The 20309-nt window shown below is 41.6% G+C and overlaps 1 protein-coding gene across 1 annotated transcript in view; it reads right to left on the reverse strand.

Moving 5' to 3' along the window:
• LOC106807541 (ubiquitin carboxyl-terminal hydrolase CYLD-like) overlaps positions 1 to 20309 on the reverse strand; it is a 194181-nt gene that overhangs the window by 112682 nt on the left and 61190 nt on the right. The window contains 3 exon segments of the mRNA XM_014809909.1: positions 3638 to 3808; positions 3950 to 4094; positions 5059 to 5246. Coding sequence (XP_014665395.1) covers positions 3638 to 3808; positions 3950 to 4094; positions 5059 to 5246 — 504 coding nt within the window.

Genomic DNA, 20309 nt, shown 5'->3' on the forward strand with positions numbered 1-20309 from the left:
AGTTAGTGTACTCTGTCACCATGTAAAGTTATCGTAGCCATAAAACATGGTAATTCATAGTTAACATACTCATTTTACAATTCTTAAAATCTTCATTTATGTTAAAGAAATGTTATGAAATTTGTTACTTAACTTAACATTACGTTACTTTAGCTGAGCTTGAATTATGTTAGGTAGTATGCATATTGTATATGAGTATATTCATGTATATTCTGATGTACTGAATATAGAATCATTTGTAAATTACAGTAATCTATGGAACGAAGCAATAAATGGTTGACAAATTAAAATGATTTTGAGGAAATACTGAGGCACAGTGCTACAAGAGCCTAACGAGAGCCTAAGTGCTACAACATTACATGTTGGCACAATAATAAAGCCAAATGGAGACAGTCTGGAAAAAGCTAAATCTGCCGCATCAGATGACTTCGCAGCACCTGACACCAGGGGTGCAGAAAGCAGTCAATGGATGGACGTGTGTGATGCTGAGGGTCGTCGCGCTCGTCCTAAAGGGCAGACAGAGATTATTCTCCATTGAAACTAAAAGAAAAAGAATGAATAAAACGTTCAACAAGGTAGATATCAGGATGGAGCAAACGAAAATACTTCTAGCTGAACATGTAGAGTATGGTGCTATAAAAGATGAGTACATCTATTGGATGGCAAGCTATGAAGAGTTTTTCAATGCTCATGACGAATATTGTGCCCTGCTGAATGATGAATAACGAAAACATTATTACGAAGGATGGTTCAATGAAAAGGACCAATGTCTTTGAGCGTTTAAGTCTACAGTTGAAGATTGGTTCAGTCGCAGGAAGAAGAATGTTCATCTGAAACAGTGGAGTGGGCATTTCAAAGAGGACGATTACCAATCACCATCAGTGAAACAACATCAGTAATGTCTAGGTGGTCAAAGGCCAGCTGCAGTGCATCAGTCACCAGCTCGGTATCATAAAGCTAACTAGAAAGGGCAGTTGTCGCCAACTACATGTATCCCCCGTGTTCTCCCCAAGATGTGTAAGTATACGAAGTTTGGTTGCGCTAGGTCAATTAGGGGCCGAGTTATATAGCGGAAGGGAAATATGATGAAGGTCAAGGTCAATGTCAAATAAAGGTCGTAGTGACCTGGTTTTGGTACGCTAGCTGCGCACCTTCTCCCCAAGATGTGTAAGTATACCAAGTTTGGTAGTGATAGGCCAATTAGGGGCCGAGTTATAGAGCGGAAGGGAAATATAATCAAGGTCAAGGTAAAGGTCAAATAAAGGTCGCAGTGACCTGGTTTTGGTACGCTGCCCACCTTCTCCCCAAGATGTGTAAGTAGACCAAGTTTGGTCACGCTAGGTCAATTAGGGGTCGAGTTATAGAGCAGAATGGAAAATCTCTGCGGCGGTGGCGGCTGTACACACATGAAACCATAGTATCCCCGCGGACTTCGTCGTGGGGAATACAATAACACCATGTCTTTTCAAATGTTAACAATATCAGTTGTCTTCTAGTATTAATTATTCTAAGTGCATTAGGACAATCGCTTCGCTTAGTCCCAAACTGAGTTCTCTGTCACACGTGTGGTTGTGTCCCGCTCGTAATCTGCTCGTAATTTACATCGCCACTTTTCCGCCATTTTATTTCACTCACGTTATTTTGCGTCTCTATAATACCACGGACGTAGGATTCAGACAGCTCAGACATAGGACACCAGGCGTAAGACCACTAACGTCAGGTAACATGGTGCTGGCATTGGCGACTATTACCATAGGAATTAACAGATAGGAGTCATGAGGTCAGTGACAGCTGAAAAAACGATCATGGATCTGAAATCCATATTCAGTAGAAACAGCTTATCACTATCGGGTCATCAGATAATGGACCGCAGTTCTGATCGTAAAAAAATGCTGTCAGAAAATGGCATCGCGATTACCACGCGAGACACGAAAGTTGGCGCAAGCCAATACAGAAGGTTAAAATGAAAATAACGCCCCGAGAAAATGATGTAGCCTGGTAAGCTGGGTAAAATGTATGATGACAAACACCAACGTGCCAGAGAATCAGAGATATGCCATGCGATAAATGCTGCCTAAACGTGATCTGTTATCCAACAAACAGAACCCATCGTTCCAGCGATGCGGAAGTCTGAGACACACAGAAACAATGAGGTCAACTAGGTGCCCAGTCTCCTGGAACTCTTGTAATTGAAACAAAATATTAAGGTTTTTATGATGCTTTGATCATCTCTTTACCTAAACACCATGGAGCCATATTGCTTTATGCTGGCATACAGTTGGTAAAACTGAATGAATTAACATTATAAAATTAACATCATATGAATGCTAATACCTAGTGGATCCACTAGGCACTGATACCTAGTGGATCAGAAGTACAAAAATAAATGTAGTAGCTGGATTCAATTATTGTCACAAAAGATAACACAGTGCACTCAGATGAAATTGATTTTTCCAGTTGCCATCCATTGCAGCTAATCATATATCTAGGAAAACAGGCATCTGATAGCATGCTCAAAGCTGTTCTTGCATGCTCCTTGATGCAGAAAACCCCGTTGTTCTTAGCTTCTTCTAATCGTATGTCCATCATATGCTAGGCTGCAGTATGCACATTATGATCAACATTTAGACACGAGCATATGTGGTGCACTAATAAGGAGTTCATTGTCTGAAACATGATAAATAGTTATGACATTGTAAGTCAAAAATGTTATACCTTGCTCACATAGTACTGTGTAAAAATATGCAATATACATATATCATAACTACTGACAAAATTTCTGACAGTGGGCCTCAGTATGGCACTCTTACAAGGTTGCTGTTACTGCACAATGTTTGAAAACGGTTAGGCTAGGGTCATCTTTATATGGCAGAATATTTTGTAAACTAGTTAAAGGAATAGTAGACTCTGGGATTTTACTGCATACAACTGTACTTACTGTATAACAAATCGTCTATACCCACACGTATTTGTTACCAGATACCTAATTTAATTGTTATAATTAATTACACATCAACGCTACGAAATTTGAATGGCGCCATGACACCCGCGACCGTGCTGCCACATTGAAAAAGGTGCGCATGTGACAATTCATTTTGCACGTTACAGACCGAGGGCTAATCACAAAAGTGCAATTATCTTTATACCTAAATGCTATTTAACCGAACGATATTCATTTTAGGGCAAATTTATCCATATTATAACTGAAACTATATGTCGTTTATAAGATATTACAATCCGTTTGCCTTTAAATTAATAAATAAGAAACACCCTCGGTCTGTAGCACTTGGCTGACGTGGTTTTGGGCAACTTATCAGATCATGCGCTTTGAGTGGCGCCACCGTCGTTGTAATCAAACTGTAGTCGTTAGTTTTAAAACATTTTTTAATAATATTTCTAATGGTGATTGAACCATGAAACTTTTTATGTAGCGTAATTTTAACCTAAGTCACTGAAAATAACCCTAGAACCTAGAGTAAATGATCCCTTTAAATCGATCAGTGCATAAGTATATAGTATGATGCATTTACTATAACTAATTTGATGGCAACCAGTTATGTCACCAACAATATTGAATACGAAATAATAATGTTCAAATTAAAATTGGTTTCAACTATTCCCATGTGAATAAACATACCGGACGAAATTACAGGATGGTCACGCTCAGTTAGTACTACTCTATGTAGGCTCTCTCTGCTATTCTTGCTTATACTTGAGAATGTTCCAGATTTTATTGAAGATTTTTGCTCCTGTTGCTTGTCTTCTAATTGCTGTAAAATCTTCTTTTGTTCCTGCACAACCTGACACCCTAAAAACAGACAATCTGAATATTACTGTGTAATCTACACAACGTATCAATTTTAATAGACACTACTAGATCTAATGGTGAATGTCATCATAAGGTTAGTACAATGCATTACTGGTGAGCGGTGCTGAGAGACAACTGTACCTGTCACTCCATGCTTTACAGTTTGCTGGAGAAACTCGTCTTCCCTCATCAGACCAAGTATTGGAATAAGTGATGCATACTTGGGCTTGGTTTCAAAAAGTTGTCTGTCATGATACCTGCCAGTCCCTGTCCCCACAGGATGGTCCTTAGGTTACAACATCAAATGTATAACACTTAGTCCACTCGCGGAAGAGAAAAACAAAATAAATCGATTCATAGTTTCATATATTATAAATATAAAAACAACATTTGATCATTTAAATGGTGGGAGGAGGAAGATACTATTGTAAAAAAACATATAAGCACCTTTCACACTACACAGACATGAATCAAGGATCCAGTATCCACTGTCGATATATACCCAATATTGCACAGCACAGATGCACATATTACATATGATGTATTCATAGATTTGTGAAATATATCTTAATTTACACACACAAAGTTTGTACACGTTCTAGCCTATGGCAAGAAGTGCATAAATAAGCCTTGCGAACTGGTAAATATAGTTATTTAAACGTTACCAAACGGCCATGTCAGGATAAGAAAATGATAACCTATTAATCATATATATATATAAAGAGAAATTAGGTCACTCTTGAGCTCTGTGTAAACATTCCTTTCCACCAAAGTGTGGCATGCTTTTCGATGTAAACAACGGAAGGAATGTATATCTGATTAAAATACCTTTATGCATAGAATACTTGCATGAAAGTTTACTTTGATTACTCCAATTGGTGGATATAGGGGAATGTAGCTTTACGGAGAATTCAAATATAAGTGTATACCTACAATTAACCGTTTCAACAAAATTGGATTAAGAAGGCAGATTATTAGGCATATTATGGTCAACAATCATTGCCTAACACATGGGCTATTGGACAAACCACTCATTTTAAGGACTTAAATTCATTTCTAAAATCAGCAGCTACGAATGGTATCTTTGTCATTTTTTTAGCAGAAATGCACATGTGTGCATGCGTGCATGCTTATTATAAATATGTGTGTGCCAGACTGTGCTTATACTTTATAGGCCCATGTTTTCGATCCTTTGCATGCGTGCGTGCATGTATGTGTGTACACATAGTCTCGGTGGGGTCACTACATACAAACTGCACCCCGACAGTCCATTCTGGTCCGACCTCTGGAAGATAACCAATCCAGCGCACAAGACCATGTTCGGGCCCAATGTCACTCATCCAAACTATTCGGTCTCCTGTGGCCAATGGAGGCTCAACACATAGTGTTCGAGATGGAAAAGGGCTCTCTGCTGTTGCTGCATACTTCTCTGAGCGACCTGTTTGAAAAATGTAGTGTCCAATCGATAGTAAACACATGCATTATCTAACTAAATCAAAGAATGAAATAGAAGATATTAGACGTTTTTATCTAAGCGAAATCAGTAAATCGGTTTCCTAAATCACGTGATCAGCAGTTTGGTGAAAGCGCTTTTGTTACATAAAAACAATGCAAGATGGCAGACCATTTGGTTAGGATTTAGCTGATCTTTGTACTTTTTTATAACACATTAACTTATTATTCTTATATAATCATTTATTAAGAAAACTACTTAATAATTTACGTTTGACTATCCGCCATATTGAATGTTGAAATCGTCTGAAATCGCTCGCTGGGCAATTTCGACGGTTTCGCAAAGCACTTTCGCAAACCGTCTAGATAAAAACGAGAAACGACCAAAGCGCTTTCACGAAATCGTCTAGATAAATGGAAGATTTGGGAAACCGTAAAGCGCTTTCGCTTAGATAAAAACGCCTATTGTCATTCTTCACCTCTTAAAAATTTCATAATACCATGCCTGCAGCTGAAAAATTGGGTAGTGCAATTTCCTTAGCGAATATGGATGAAGTAACACCACCGGCATTGTAAGTAAACAATTGAAAGTCCTACATGGTGTATACATTTAAAACAAAACATTATTTTAAACATAGCAAAATATGGACAGGATACACCAGCATTCAATTTACATGACTTTTCAGGACTAGCGCTAGCACATTTCCGACATAATAAATGTCACTTTAAATATTCCATCACTTATAATTAAATGAGCTAGGTCTAGAAAAACGATGTTGAGGCGTACTTTTCCCATTTAAAGGACAATTGAAGTCAAATTTTATAACTTCTGTAACGTTTTTATACATATAAATACATTCAATAACGTATTCCATTTCAAATCTGGCGCCCGCAGTTCAAATCTGCAGTAGGAAACACATGCATATTAGTCTAGGTCATGTGACGTCACAGCCCCCTGTTGAAACACGCCATTATGTAAACATAGTGCGTGTGGTGTATAAGATGGAGACAGAAAGCGATAATTTCAATGATTCTAGTGATTACTCAGATGATGATGATATTTATAGTGATTTACCAGTTGGATATAGGTTTGAGCCTGAATATACACAAGAAGAAATTGAGGAGAATCGTCTGAAAAAGCAACTCGAAGAGTCGGCACAAACTTCTCAAGAATCAGAACAGTCACAACATGGCGGAATGGAAGCTTCGGTACCAGATAGGACTGTAGATAAATACTGGTGTTCTTGTAGTGTTTGTGAATTAATGAGTACGGCACCTGAATGTATATGCTGCCATGAGAATGAGAAGATCAGGGTTATTGTAGACCAGTTCGACGCTATAGACCAGGTGAGACATGCGAGTACACTGATCACCGGGCTTATCACGCTCGGTCAGAATCACATATGTATCTGTACATGTACAAACATCTCTACGCAAGTCATGTGCAAGTCATGTACATATACCGTGAATGCATTATCCACACAGGTAATATGTATGTACATGAATATAAGTACATTTACAGGCTACATGTTTGTTGTATGCTGTAACAATACTTTCACCTAGCATAACATATACTACTACTAGCGTGTTAGCACTGTTACGCTATATAATGGCGTGTTTCAACGGGGGGCTGTGACGTCACATGACCTAGATTAATATTCATGTGTTTCTTACAAATTGGGCGCCGGATTTGAAATGGAATACGTTATTGAATGTATTTCTATGTATAAAAACGTTACAGAAGTAATAAAATTTGACTTCAATTGTCCTTTAACATGTAACTGTGCTCAAAGTACCATTTCAGGATTATTAGTCAGAGGATTTGGTCACGTTTCTCCTTACTATAGCTACTGCATGAAGAAAATACGACCGAAAATGCATGTAACAAAAACAATATTACTTAACATCGATCTTTATACTAGTTCTACTACAAAACCAATTTTAAATACTACTAAAACATTAAAAACACATTTCCAAAGAAAAATCATAGTTTTCATCAGCAAACTACCGAGGGCCATTTGTATATCTGATGATGGAGTAATACCCAGCAACTCTTGAGAGACACGCTGAACCTAGACGGATTCATAAAACTCTGCTCTGAAAAAAGTATAAAGCTGGATCCCAAGTACAGTTGAGCTCAGTTTGCGTGAAATCACACTCATGCGACACTGCATCACTGCAGCCAATCTGCAGAGACACACGGGTAAGGTGAACATCATAACAGTTAATTAAGGTTCTAGGAGTCTGGCCAACTAGTCTAGCCTAGAGGAGCTACGGCAATACATTGGAAAATCTCTGCCAATTATACTGCAGATGTCCTGCAATCCTCCAGAATCTACTATAAGGCTGTCTCCTGGACATAGTCCAGGCCACAGCAAAAAGCATTTGAAATGATCATGCAACTGGTGACAACTGTAGTGATATCCATACTCCTAGAGTCCCTTAATATAGAGAGTTGCGACATGAGCGTCCCGCGAAAATCAGGTCACGTGACACAAGGAGCCATTTTGGTTCCACCTAAAGCCGGGCGGACACGTGGCGATTTTTATCGACAGTACGTAAATCGCCACGTGTGCGGGACGCGGCAACAATGCAACCATCTGTCAGCAACATACCACTGTATGAACTGTACGTGACCTGTTCAAATTGGAAGCGCCCATTGACACCACGATAGCCGTTATTCAAGTTATTGGAATATATTTAATAATTATGTGTCGGCGTCGTCGACAGACAGCAGCAAAAGAGAGACGTACAGGGGCACGTACGTGGGTGCTGCGACTTGATTCGTGTGGTGTTTTTAATAATTTAGTAAGAGAACTGGAGCTTGAATATTCACTGACGTACCAGCGTTATTTTAGAATGAAAAAAGAACATTGCAATGCAATTCTGGCACTGGTAGGGGCAAGGATAAGGAAGAAGAACACAGTGATGCGGAAATCCATTGCACCAAACGAACGTTTAGCATGTGGAAAACGAACGTGGGCGCTGCCATATTTGATCACGTGCTTCAAATCATGCATTTGATTGGTTAATCCAAAAACTGTTGCCTGAAGCCGTCGCCAGTGCAGCGCACACGTAGCGATTGTTCAGCGACTTGGCAACAAATATCAAACGTGTTTGACATTCCAGCGGCGAGTTTCTTGCGTTAAAATCGCCATCGCCGTGCAGCGCACACGTGACGATTTATCGACGATTTTGTTGCTGGAAACAAAATCGCCAGTACTGTCGATCAAAATCGCCACGTGTGCGCCCGGCTTAAGCAGCAGCTTTTCATTTTCCGTGAGCGTATTCCGTACTTTTCTGCTATTAGTCTGTAAAATAAATTGTCATTATGACTGGTTGCTGAGCTTTTGGGTGCAGTAATAGATCAGAGAAGGGATACAAAACATATAGGTTCCCTGCAGATACAAAAAGGAGAAAAATGTGGGTGAGTAAAGTCAGTCGCGAAGGATGGAAACCGACTTCGTCATCGCGTCTGTGTGAGGTAAGTACAGTGTGTGTAGTCATGTCAAAATTATAAGGCGGGCTCCTTTAATGAAATTTATATAATGAGCACAATAACAGTTTCCATAAGAAGCATGTGTTAGAGTCATAGACTTCTAATTCTATCTAATTATTGTGTGAAATTTGAAGTGTAGATCTATACGAACATGTCTGTGCAAATCTTTCTTTAAGAAGAAAAGAAAACCCACCCTGGTGAATGTTTCTGTTGAAAGGAATAAACGTATATATAACTTATAAGATAATGCGACATGTACCAATGTGCAAATGTGGACAGCTCTTGTATCCTAATTTACTAAGTAGGCCTATATTACAACTGAGTAATGCAGACGACTGTCCATTGTCCATAGTAGATCTCTAGACATAATGGTGTGTGTGTGGGTTAAATTAATGTAATTGTGTAAAAATCCGCTAGTTTAATGTGTGATCTACCCTTTTCAACATTTTTACCAAATATTGATTGAGAAAAAGAGGCCACATAATGAATAATGAATTACTGAAATTTGTGTACAGGAAATTACATGTATTTATTCTATGTTGACTGTTTTTATCTCCCTCTCTCTGCTTGCAAAAAAACTTTGATGACCATCAATTTGAAAAGGGACGAGTTGATGGGAAGAAAAAGTGCTGTTCAGAGTTCTCCGAAGAAACGACATTCCACATGCACTTCAGAAATATCCCATTTGTCATTCTTTCACGTATGAAAGGCCCAATTTTTAAAATATGATGTGAATGCATGACACTAGCAATGTTATAGTTAAAAAACATGTTATGATATGAGCAAATGCCTACATGAGTGAGTTTATCTTATATGCTTGAGTTTGTACGTGGTTGATCTCAGCAAGAAGGCTTTGAGAGAATATAAATTTATCATCATTACATAACTACATGTATTTGATTTTTTTCAGTGTCCTTAAATCGTTGAATTTTTGCCATTACTTGTAGATGTGCGGGATGAAGAAATGTTTTTTTTAGATGGCATATGTTTTTGTGTGTGCATATTAGTGTGCATTAGTGCCTGTATATGTGTAAAGAGTGCAAAATGGCATGTCCGGTTGCATGGTTTGTGCATATGTATGTATATGTGTATGCTTGTGTATACTATGTGAGATTGTGTCTGTTTGTGTTTGAGAATGCGTTGGGTTGTTTAAGTGTGCAGTATATCTGATGTGTAAGTATGTGCGTGTACCTGCATAATTTTACATTTTCATGAGTGTACTGTAGTATAATAGTATGTCTTATAGAATGTAATATAGCTGTTTGACAAAATATGTGATTATACTAGCCTGTGACATCGGGAGGCTATGTTTATTAGAAGCTATAATGCGATAATGTCTATAAAAACTGCTATAAATGTCTCATATATTAATAAAAAATATTTCAAATTCTATTTTATTAGAAGATGTTGCTGGGATGGTTAAATACTGTTTTTTTGTTTTTCATTGGCTGGCATCTTCCATAATTTTACCGCGTATCCACACAGTGCTGTACACACGCGGCTATTGCCGGTAGGAAAGTGTACTAACTAACATATGGCGTGAACGAGTTGAGTTACGTTTCTAGAAATCCAGATACATATAAACACATGTGTTATCTATGATCTCTGTGATTCTTGAGTTTATTGAAGCGCGAGTAGTTTAATTAATTAGCAAATATCTACGCGCGGTATCACACATAGGCTAATATACGCACGGCTATGAGCGGTAAGAAAGTGTACAATTAAAACGATTTGAGTTACATTTCTAGAAATCTAGATACACATAGACACATGTCTTAGCTATAATCTCTGTGAATTTTGAGTTTATTCAAGAACGATTAGTCTAATTAATTACTACGGACCATTGTACAGCGTATCCATACAGCGCTGTACTTGAGCGGCAGTGGTGTGGGTCCATTTGGAAACAATATGGTTTCTAATTGCGAGTTGTCGTAGCTCTCTATATTAAGGTACAAGTTTCCCTTTGACAAGCAAATTTCAACATAGACACAGTTATTTGAGTATAGAACATTTAATTCTTGAATAAAGCACCAAACAATATACATTTCTGGAAAGATTAATAATTTCTTATCGAATGGTTAGCTAAAAAAAACGTTTTTTAGTGACCTAGTTTCCTATGGTTACCATGGAAACCAAAACTTTTATCAGAAATACTGCATTCTGTGGGCAGATCCTGAGTGAAAACCACTGCATATTTCTCAAAAATATTTTGGAATATGATAGATATCCACTTACTCTATACAATGAGTGATTTATTTATTTATTTACAAAAATATTTTCCCCAGTGACCCCTAGTGCCATTTTTCGGTATCAAAGAGCCCGTTTTTGGTGAAGAGAGTAGATCATCATATAAAAACTGTTCTCTTTAGACAAATTCTGCTTCACTCATTGTATAGACAAGTGTAATATCTTCAGAATGTCAACGTTTTGAGAGGTTTTAAGGAAGGGTTTGGGTTTTATCCCTGCCCAGTTGCTGCCCATGTACGTTTTGAGAAAATCGCGTCCAAACATAAAAGTAAAGTAGTCTTTTTTCCAAGAGGCAGTACCTAAAAAACCCGTCCTTTTCTTCCTTTTACGCATTGATTTAGAAGTAAATTTGGTTGAATTTGACATATCTGATATCTATTCGACCTGTATCAGTGAAATTTTCAACCAGATTGTTAACTTAGAACGGAAATTTTGGTGGGTTTTTATCTCTGTCTGCTTTTAGCTGGGTTTGTTGTGAAATGCACATTAATGCAACTGTGCTGCCATCTGACGGCAGCAGGCGGAACTAAACACTACAGAGATAATCAGTTATTCATGGGCTTGCAGTTTTGACCGTTTGAGCAATTTTAATGTTTTTTTGCAAAAAATGATTTTCACTTCCGGTTGATACCTGATAAAACATAGTTGGTAACATTTATTTTTTGGTGATTTTCTTGGGGGAAATCAATTAAACTTGATTAATAACAACATATTGGAGGTATTTAGTACCCTTTTGGAAAATTATGAACCCCTGAAAGGGAAAGTTTTAGCTTAAGGGACTCTACATACTCCTACGAGCTACTACTAGTGCCAAATAAGCATACTAAAGTTAAACTGATTTAAGAGATCCAATCTACTCTCCCTCTCTCCCAAGATGGCTATGTCAGCTCAGCAGTAACAAACAGTCTCATCAATCCTTGCCAATCTGTCAATCTGCCAATCCACTATTAAAAAGTTAAATTGTCTACGTCTCGAATTTCTAGCACCAGCAAGTAGTATATTTGTGTGTTATTTGTACAAAATAAAATGCATGAAATTGCAACTAGTGTTTCTGTTTACTTTTCATGCTTATATACCCTAAAATTCATGCTTAATTTGCCGGTGCGTTCGATGTACACAAACGCACGACACAAACACAACCGCCATGAATTAGAAACTCTTGCATGGCGCCCAGATGCAGCTAGCCGATATAGCGAACATCTGCGCTAAACTATAGGCATTCACAAAATTATTGTGGCAGCCATGGAAATGCCTTGTAAACTTAAGTGGGAGATTCTAATATGAACTTCTTTCTGATTTGTTCTCCTTCGTTTTCTTTCCGATGCACTGAACTGGTCTGCCCACCATTGTTTATCGTTTAGTTGATCTAGCGTGAAGGGGGTGTCGCAAAGATTTTTGTTGGCAGAAATTAAAAACACGCAAATAACAGTTCGCAGTTTTATTTATAATATTTTCAAACATAATACACATGAACATATTATTTATTTTTCCTATTATTATATACTCTTGATTCTATATAGCTAACACAAATCAAAACAGAAACTGTTTGGGCACCACTTTGTGCACCATACACAAATCACGATGACATCGACCACAGCAACCGAGAGACGCCAGCATAGCCAGTGAATATTTTCGACAATAGGAATTCAAATAGATTTTTGAAAATTTAACCAACGTGTAATGTTATACCATAGACGATGACAATAGATCATGTTTTAATTTTCATTAGCTGCCACTAGATGGTGCACATTGTTTTAGGCGCGGATTTCAGTTTACAAGAAGAGAAAACTGTTTGATGTTTGCGCTCTGGTGCACTTCTTCTAGACAAGAATTAAGAAGAACTAGGTCCCCCCATATAGTAAGTGTGCTTTATACCGCTTTATAGTTATACGTAGAAGTGTTTAACATCTTAGCTTTGTAGACTTCGTAGGCTTGTTAGAATATTTGTGTATATTTGTGTATGCAGTGTAGGATTCGTCTTATTGCGATATGCTTACCTAACATTTACATAGCGCGAGCCTCGATCAGATATAAGCTGTAATACCAATAGCACAAGTGTATAATCATTAATCAATGAGAACTTCAATATGAATCATGATTTTATTCGCAACTGAACAATTATATTACGTTAATAGGCTTAGAAATTAGAATATGCGTTTGTATTTGTGATGCTAGACAATGAGTCAGGATATTTTGAACATGTACATTGTAGTGCATGTATCTCGTATGTATTACAGTTTTCTACCTCTTCCGAGAGCGTGTTATAGCAATAAAGAAACTTTGCACAGTAGACAGCACAGTAGAAAATCTTTGACATGGGACTACCAATCAGGAAAGACAGGCCACGTAAAGTGGTGAAAGAAACAGATGAGAATGAGGCAGAGGCAGTCTCGGTTGTAGAGTGCTGCATCTGTAACCTCAGCTAACCCCCTATCTGACAAGGAGGCGCCGGCCGGTGATGGCAATCGTCAGGAGCTGACGTCTGGCGACATACAGAAGGTGTTGAAGGAGAACTGTCGCCTAGAGCAACTGCTGAGTGGCAAACAGATGGCATTACATCTCGCTACAGAGGAATGCAGGCATATGAGGAAACAGCTAGACGACAGCGAGAAGGCAGGAAGCGAGTCCCATTCTGTTGCTTCATCAGTAAAACCTTCTAGGGCTGGGTCGAACCTAAGCTCCATAGTATTAAATCAGAGAGTCAAGGCCGAGGCTGCTAAGGTTAAACTGCAATATGCCGAGAAAGAGGCAGAATTACTACGACGACAGGCTGATATCAATGTTAATTTAAAGCTACTAGAATCAAAGTGCGAGGTTGATGAAGCCGAGACGGAGTTAAAGGTGATGACTGAGATGTTAGATGAAGAGAGCAGAGCGTAGGGAGGCTATCCTCTGTCAGAACAGGAATGCAGTCAGAAGCTAGGAGGAGATCTGCTAACTATGTTTGTGAAGTATCTAGGCTTCATCAGAGAAAGACTGACACGGCATCGAGGCCGTGCCAGTGTGTGCAACACCCTCACCAGCTTGAAGATGAGCACATCGGAACAGAAGCAAGTGGTAATGCTCAGCCACAACTTAAGCCGGATGCTCCTGAGTTTCACCCACTTCCAAAACAAACGCCAGAGCTGTCTGACTTCACAAGGTACATAATGAAGAAAGATCTGTGGTTGTCAATACTGTCTCAGTTCAATGACAAGCCTGAGCAATACTTGATTTGGAAATCCAGTTTCCTTAATATTGTTAGGGAGTTGAATGTTACCCCTACAGAGGATTTGGATCTCCTCACTAGATGGCTTGGCCCAGAGTCCACTAGGCAGGTAATAAGCCTCCGTGCTTCAAATGCGCACGACAAGGTTCAAGATATGGCAACGTCTCGACGAAAGGTATGGCTTCCCAGAGTTACTCGAGGCCTCACTCCGCGAGAGGCTAGACCAGTTCCCTAAATTAACTGGCAAAGATGGCAAGAAACTATATGAGCTTTCGGATTTGCTTGCGGAAATCGAGTCTGTCAAGAAAAATGTCAGGTACAAACCCTTGCTGGCATATTTAGACACTTCGTGTGGTGTTAACCCGATAGTCAGCAAGCTGACATTGTTCATGCAGAAAAGGTGGATAGACCATTCAAGCAGGTACAAGGAGGAACACTGTTCTTTATCCACCTTTCAAGGTGTTCACCAATTTCATAACGAAAATGAGCGTAAGGATGAACGACCCGAGCTTTAGTCTTGAAGCAAGTCAGGCCCCTGCAGTAAGCCATGCACAATATAGCTGCTAAGAAAACAGTGGGAAGTAACACTCAGCGACCTGTGATGATATCCTCAAGAAATACAGGCATTTAGGATCTTCCCATGTCGCCGCAATGTGTGCTTCATGGCAGTACAGCAAAACATAGTTTGGTCGACTGTCGCCAGTTCCCATCTACGACACCAGCTAATAAGGACCACTTAGTCACTGATTACACAAAATGTTTTTGGCAGGTTTAACTAGCTATGAAATTATTTATAATTAGTGGCTAGTATAATATAGATATAAACTTACTTTCATACATCAAAACAACACCCGGAATCAATCACCCGTGATCAATCAAATCAAACACAACTCTCAGACATCAAAACAAGTTTACAACAACCGGCGGTCAAACGCCCTTTGGCGAGGTAAACGAAAAACATTACCTCAGTCCCAAAAACTCCCAAAATAACGTTCCAAACAACAGTAAAGTATTGTATAAATTATGTCATCTACTACTGGGGTTTGAACAGTGACGCTGTTGAAATTGTAAGCATACAGCCCATGCCATTTATAGGAGATCATAGTAAACTCTCCAAATTTTTTTTTCTCTTGCCACGAGTATACTCGTGTTTCGCGGCCGTGCGTTTTGCAGGTTCGAACGAGTATACTCGAGTTTCGCGTTGAACGTGTTAAGATCTATCCAGAAGGAAAGCGGGAGATGGCCATGAGGGCATACGTTATCATTGATGATCAAAGCAATAGATCGTTGGCTCGTAATTCATTCGTCGATCACTTTGCCAAGCAGTCAGAGGAAGTAGAATACATTCTATCTTCATGTGCAGGCAATGTAACTACATGAGGCAGACGAGCTCGCGGGTTTGTCGTGGAATCCCTAGACGGTCAATCCAGATTGCCGCTACCGACACTCATCGAGTGCAATGATATACCCCATGTGAGACAAGAAATTCCCACTACCGAAGTGGCGAGGCACTTTAGACATCTACAGGACAGAGAACAGTTCATACCTGACTATGAAACAGAAACAGAGATGTAACGCTGCTCGTTACAAGGGCGTTACAAGGGTGAGAGTTACTCTCCCCTCCCTCCGCGACGCGAGGCAAACGCCCCGTGTCACTGACATATCACCAGGTGACGGCCGAGGTATTGCCATCAAGCGACGATAGATGCCGAGGTATTGATTGAACAGAGTTGCCCCTGGCAACCAGAGGCAAACAATAGCCGCGTGCAAGCAGGCTGCGCGGCCCGCGCCGGCCGGTTGGAGGATTAACTGCCGGGAGAACCAATCAGTTGCTGCGTGCGTGCTTGGACTGCGGAGTGCCGATAGTCGGGGGCACACGCCGACTGATCAAAGGGGTTCCCCCGGCGGAAGACCCTAATTAGCCGGTGCGGACGTGCGGTGACTGCGAAATAGTATTGACATAGTGTATTAGCACTGACTAAGGCGCGACGGTTGATGCGAAGTGACGTTCTGGGAGCGGCCAACCGTGTAATTTAAACTAATTTAGTCCAAGAGGGTCAGATGCAGCAAATGAGGCGTGAAAAGCAATCATCGCAAACGTCGAGGAACCACATTGAGTGTCGCAGCGCATCCGCGCCGTTAGGGGTCGCCACCTCCTGGAGGGTGGTGGTACAGAATAGCGAGTCTTCGCCGTTAGGTACGCGCTGCGGCTGTGAGACGCCCTGATTGGCGCGTGGCGTGCGTGAGCATGCGCCACGGACGCGCCTTCGGCTATAAAGGCCGGGACCCGAGCAGAATCTGGGATTCTCTCTCGGCAACCAGAGGCAAACGCGACCACAGTCAGTAACATTGTAATAGTTCAAATCTACATTAAACAACGAGTCATGGTAACTAAATGGCTTCTCTTATCTATGGTTTTTGGCTAACAATAGTACCATTATAATCTACAACTTTTAAGCACGCATGAATCTGCTGCGTGCAGATCACCGACTACCGCTACATCTTCAGCGCCAATGTGTGGTGTTAAAGTCGGCTCACTCTCACTCACGGCCCTCATTGATACTGGTAGCGATTGTACGCTTATCGATTTTGCTGCATGGCTCCACTTTCCCCCGCACATACGGACAGCTGCTAGTTTCAACGCTGTCTGCGCATCAGACGCCATGCTTCTTTCTGTCACAGGCGATAAGCTACACCTTGTAGGCACCGCCACCTTGCGCATTTTACTGGGACGAGTAACCACCCTCCATACGTGCTACGTAGTACAGGATTTAAGACAACAGTTCATAATAGGAGCTGACTTTCTATCGGCTAACCGAGTAAATATCGATTTCGACAGAGGAGTGCTCGCACTAGGTAATAGTGTCGTCACCTTAAAGCTTCGTCAAGGTAGACGACTTCTCCCCACCGCTCAACTCGCTTTCATTCACTGTCCGACCGTGTTGCCCCCTCATTCGGGCCAACAGTGTTTCTGTCGCGTCCCCCGCCATTTCTGCCCGGGTACGCTACTCTTCGTTCAAGGATCTCCAGCCTTTAAATAGTTTCGTGGTAATCCCCACCTAATCTTATTGCCGTCTCTAGTCGAAATCACAGCGCAGCACACAATTCTTTGCCGGCTAGAAAATCGCTCCGATCGCGATCTCGTTACCTCGTAATGCCGTTGTGGCAATAGTTGAAGCCACCACCCCTCCCTACATACAGGTTATTACGTCCACGCCTAACGAGGTCAGTGTATTAGCACACGATGGTGCAACCCCGCCCTTTGATTATAATTCACTCGTGGACCACGTTCAGGATTCTCGCCATCGCTTCTAAAATGTTTACGCCAGCATGAAAGCTCATTTGCGCATACAGATGCTCAACTAGGGTGTAGGCACCTCTGCGAATTCCAGATTCATACCAGAGATGCACGACCGTTTAAAAAAAGGCCCTACCATATGGCTTCAGAGCAACAAGTCATTATTCAACAACAGGTTGACAAACTGATGGAGAATGGGATAATTTGCCCATCCATGTCACCTTGGTCATCCGACGTACTTTTGGTTAATAAAAAAACTGGCGAGTATCGAATGTGTGTCGACTATCGACGATTAAACTCAGTTACTGTAGGGGACACTTACCCTCTGACCCTCATTGAAGGTGTGCTACAAACAATAGGAAAAGCTACAATATTTACTACCCTCAACCTCAAGAGTGGTTACCATCAAATCATTTTAGCGGAGAACGATGTTCCAAAGACTTGTTAACGCCCTCAGGAAGCTACGACAATTTAAGAACCCCATATGGCCCCAAGAACGCACCCGCCCACTTTCAGCGTATCCTCTATTACGTCCTGCAAGGACTCCGTCGCAAATGTGCGCTCGCCTACATTGACGATGTCTGTATTTATTCACCGGACTTTGAAACCCACATGTCCGACTTGGCGGAGGTTTTTGCGAGATTCGACGCGGCTAACTTCAAGATGCGCCCCAGTAAATGTGCGTTTCTTCGCGGTGCAAAATTGGGATGTGGTGGGCAAGCGGTGCAATACACGTCGGGTATGTCGAACGTCCAAGCAGACGCGCTTTCTCGTTTGCTTCCCGAGTCGTCTATGCCCATGACACCCCATGACTCATTAATCATGCCCACCACCTCATCGTCGCTCAGCGGTATGGCCTCACAACCCATTTACCAAGTGGTACCGCCTTCGCCTACCGGTGAGGCCTCACAACCCTCGCGAGGGGTAGGCTTCATTATGCTCCATCACAACCCTCCTCACCCTGACTCGCTACCAGACCCTAACCTGACACTCCCTCCCACCATCCCCGCCACTGACACTGAGCTCGCTGCCTTGCAGCAGGCCAATCTGCTTCTTGCCAACATCATACACACACTCATACACAACCCTGACGAAACTTCCATATGCGAGGCTAAGCTCGTTGAATCTCTTGGTTAACAACTTGCTTTTTCATGTGCCGACTCGCGCGCAGGATGTTCACACTGCGCCCCAATTGGTAATCCCCCATATTCTCGTACCTGCTGTGCTCCCTTTGTTCCACGATCATGCATATGGTGGACACCTGGGTTTGAACAAAATTTATAGTAAACTCTCCCAGCGATATTTCTGGCCCCACATGTTCACCGACGCTTACCACTACTTCAAATCATGCGTCGTGTGTAATTGTCGAAAACTACAACGAGTTCGTGCCCCCCTACACCATGCTCCGACACCCAGACACTCAGGAGATGTGGTCGCCATCGATGTTATGGGTCCACACCCCTGCACAAACTCAGGCAATCGTTACATGCTCACATTTTTGGTCCTTTACACTTCATGGCCTGAAGCATATCCAATGCCCGATAAAAGCGCTGCTACGGTAGCACGCATTATCGTCGACGAATTCATTCCTCGTCACTCATGCCCTTGATCCATCTTAACCGATAATGGAGTCAAATTTATTAACGAGCTCCTGACACGACTCACCACATCGCTTGGGATCACTCACATTAAAGTTTCCCCTTATCACCCTGAGTCCAACGGACAATGCAAACGCTTTCATCGCACGCTTGCCAATATGCTCGTGTGCTACATTAATCGGGATCATACAGATTGGGATACAAAGATCAACTCGGTCTTATTCGCATATCGTACAGCCGTCAATGAATCATCACAATTCACCCCTTCTTCCTGGCGTACGGTAGAGACGCAGTGCTACCACTTGACACGCTACTGTGGCCCCGACGATTGTCATACGCTGACGATCCAGTAACTCACTCTACTAAACGCTTGCACCGAGCATTTGTTGCGATACAGCGTAACACTAAAGTGGCACGAGCGCGTAATAAACGTCTTTATGACAGGCGTGCAAAGGTCCAATCTTTTGACATTGGGGACCCAGTCTATTTTTTTAATCCCACGTTGTCGGCTAATCAGACGCCGAAATTCGCGTCACAATTGCAGCCTTACTATACCGTGGTCGAGAAAATCTCTCCACTGCGACTTCGCATTAAGGCACAAGGCCAGACACGTACTCGCGATGTATACGTGAGTAACCTTCGACCCGCATACCCATTCTTGGCATGGGACGAGCCTAGAACCGTGCTTACGGGTTGAGACGGCCCACCCCGACGACCAATGTGTCACGCGACGCTGGTTGACACAGGGCCCCTTTCGTCGCCCCCCACGATGACACGCATGCACCCAGTGTGGCTAGCACGCCAAGCACTGATAGCTGGGATTATGTTAGCTGATATGCAGAAGATTTGTTACCACTCGCACAAATTAGCCGATTGAGCTAAGGTGCGAAATACACAACCTTTATTTTATGGGCCACTCCTCTGTTTCAGGACGATGTTCCCCGCCCTGCTCGTATTTGCCTCGGCGATCCTACCCGTCTCGCAAGCTACTGATGTCCGAAGACCCACGATGGGAATATTTTTTAACCCGAGAGGTCACATCTCGGTCACACAGAGTACCTGGGGCATAGGCTTTACCCTCAACTTCACTTCGATCCTGACTTATCTGCACTCGTTGCACAAGGATGTGCGCAAGATGTATAGACAACAGCCAGCAGCAGCACCGCGCTCCCCTTCCCCCTCCCCCGACGATTAATACT

This window comes from Priapulus caudatus, unplaced genomic scaffold (genome assembly GCF_000485595.1).
Source record: "Priapulus caudatus unplaced genomic scaffold, Priapulus_caudatus-5.0.1 Scaffold221, whole genome shotgun sequence".
NCBI lineage: Eukaryota > Metazoa > Priapulida > Priapulimorpha > Priapulimorphida > Priapulidae > Priapulus > Priapulus caudatus.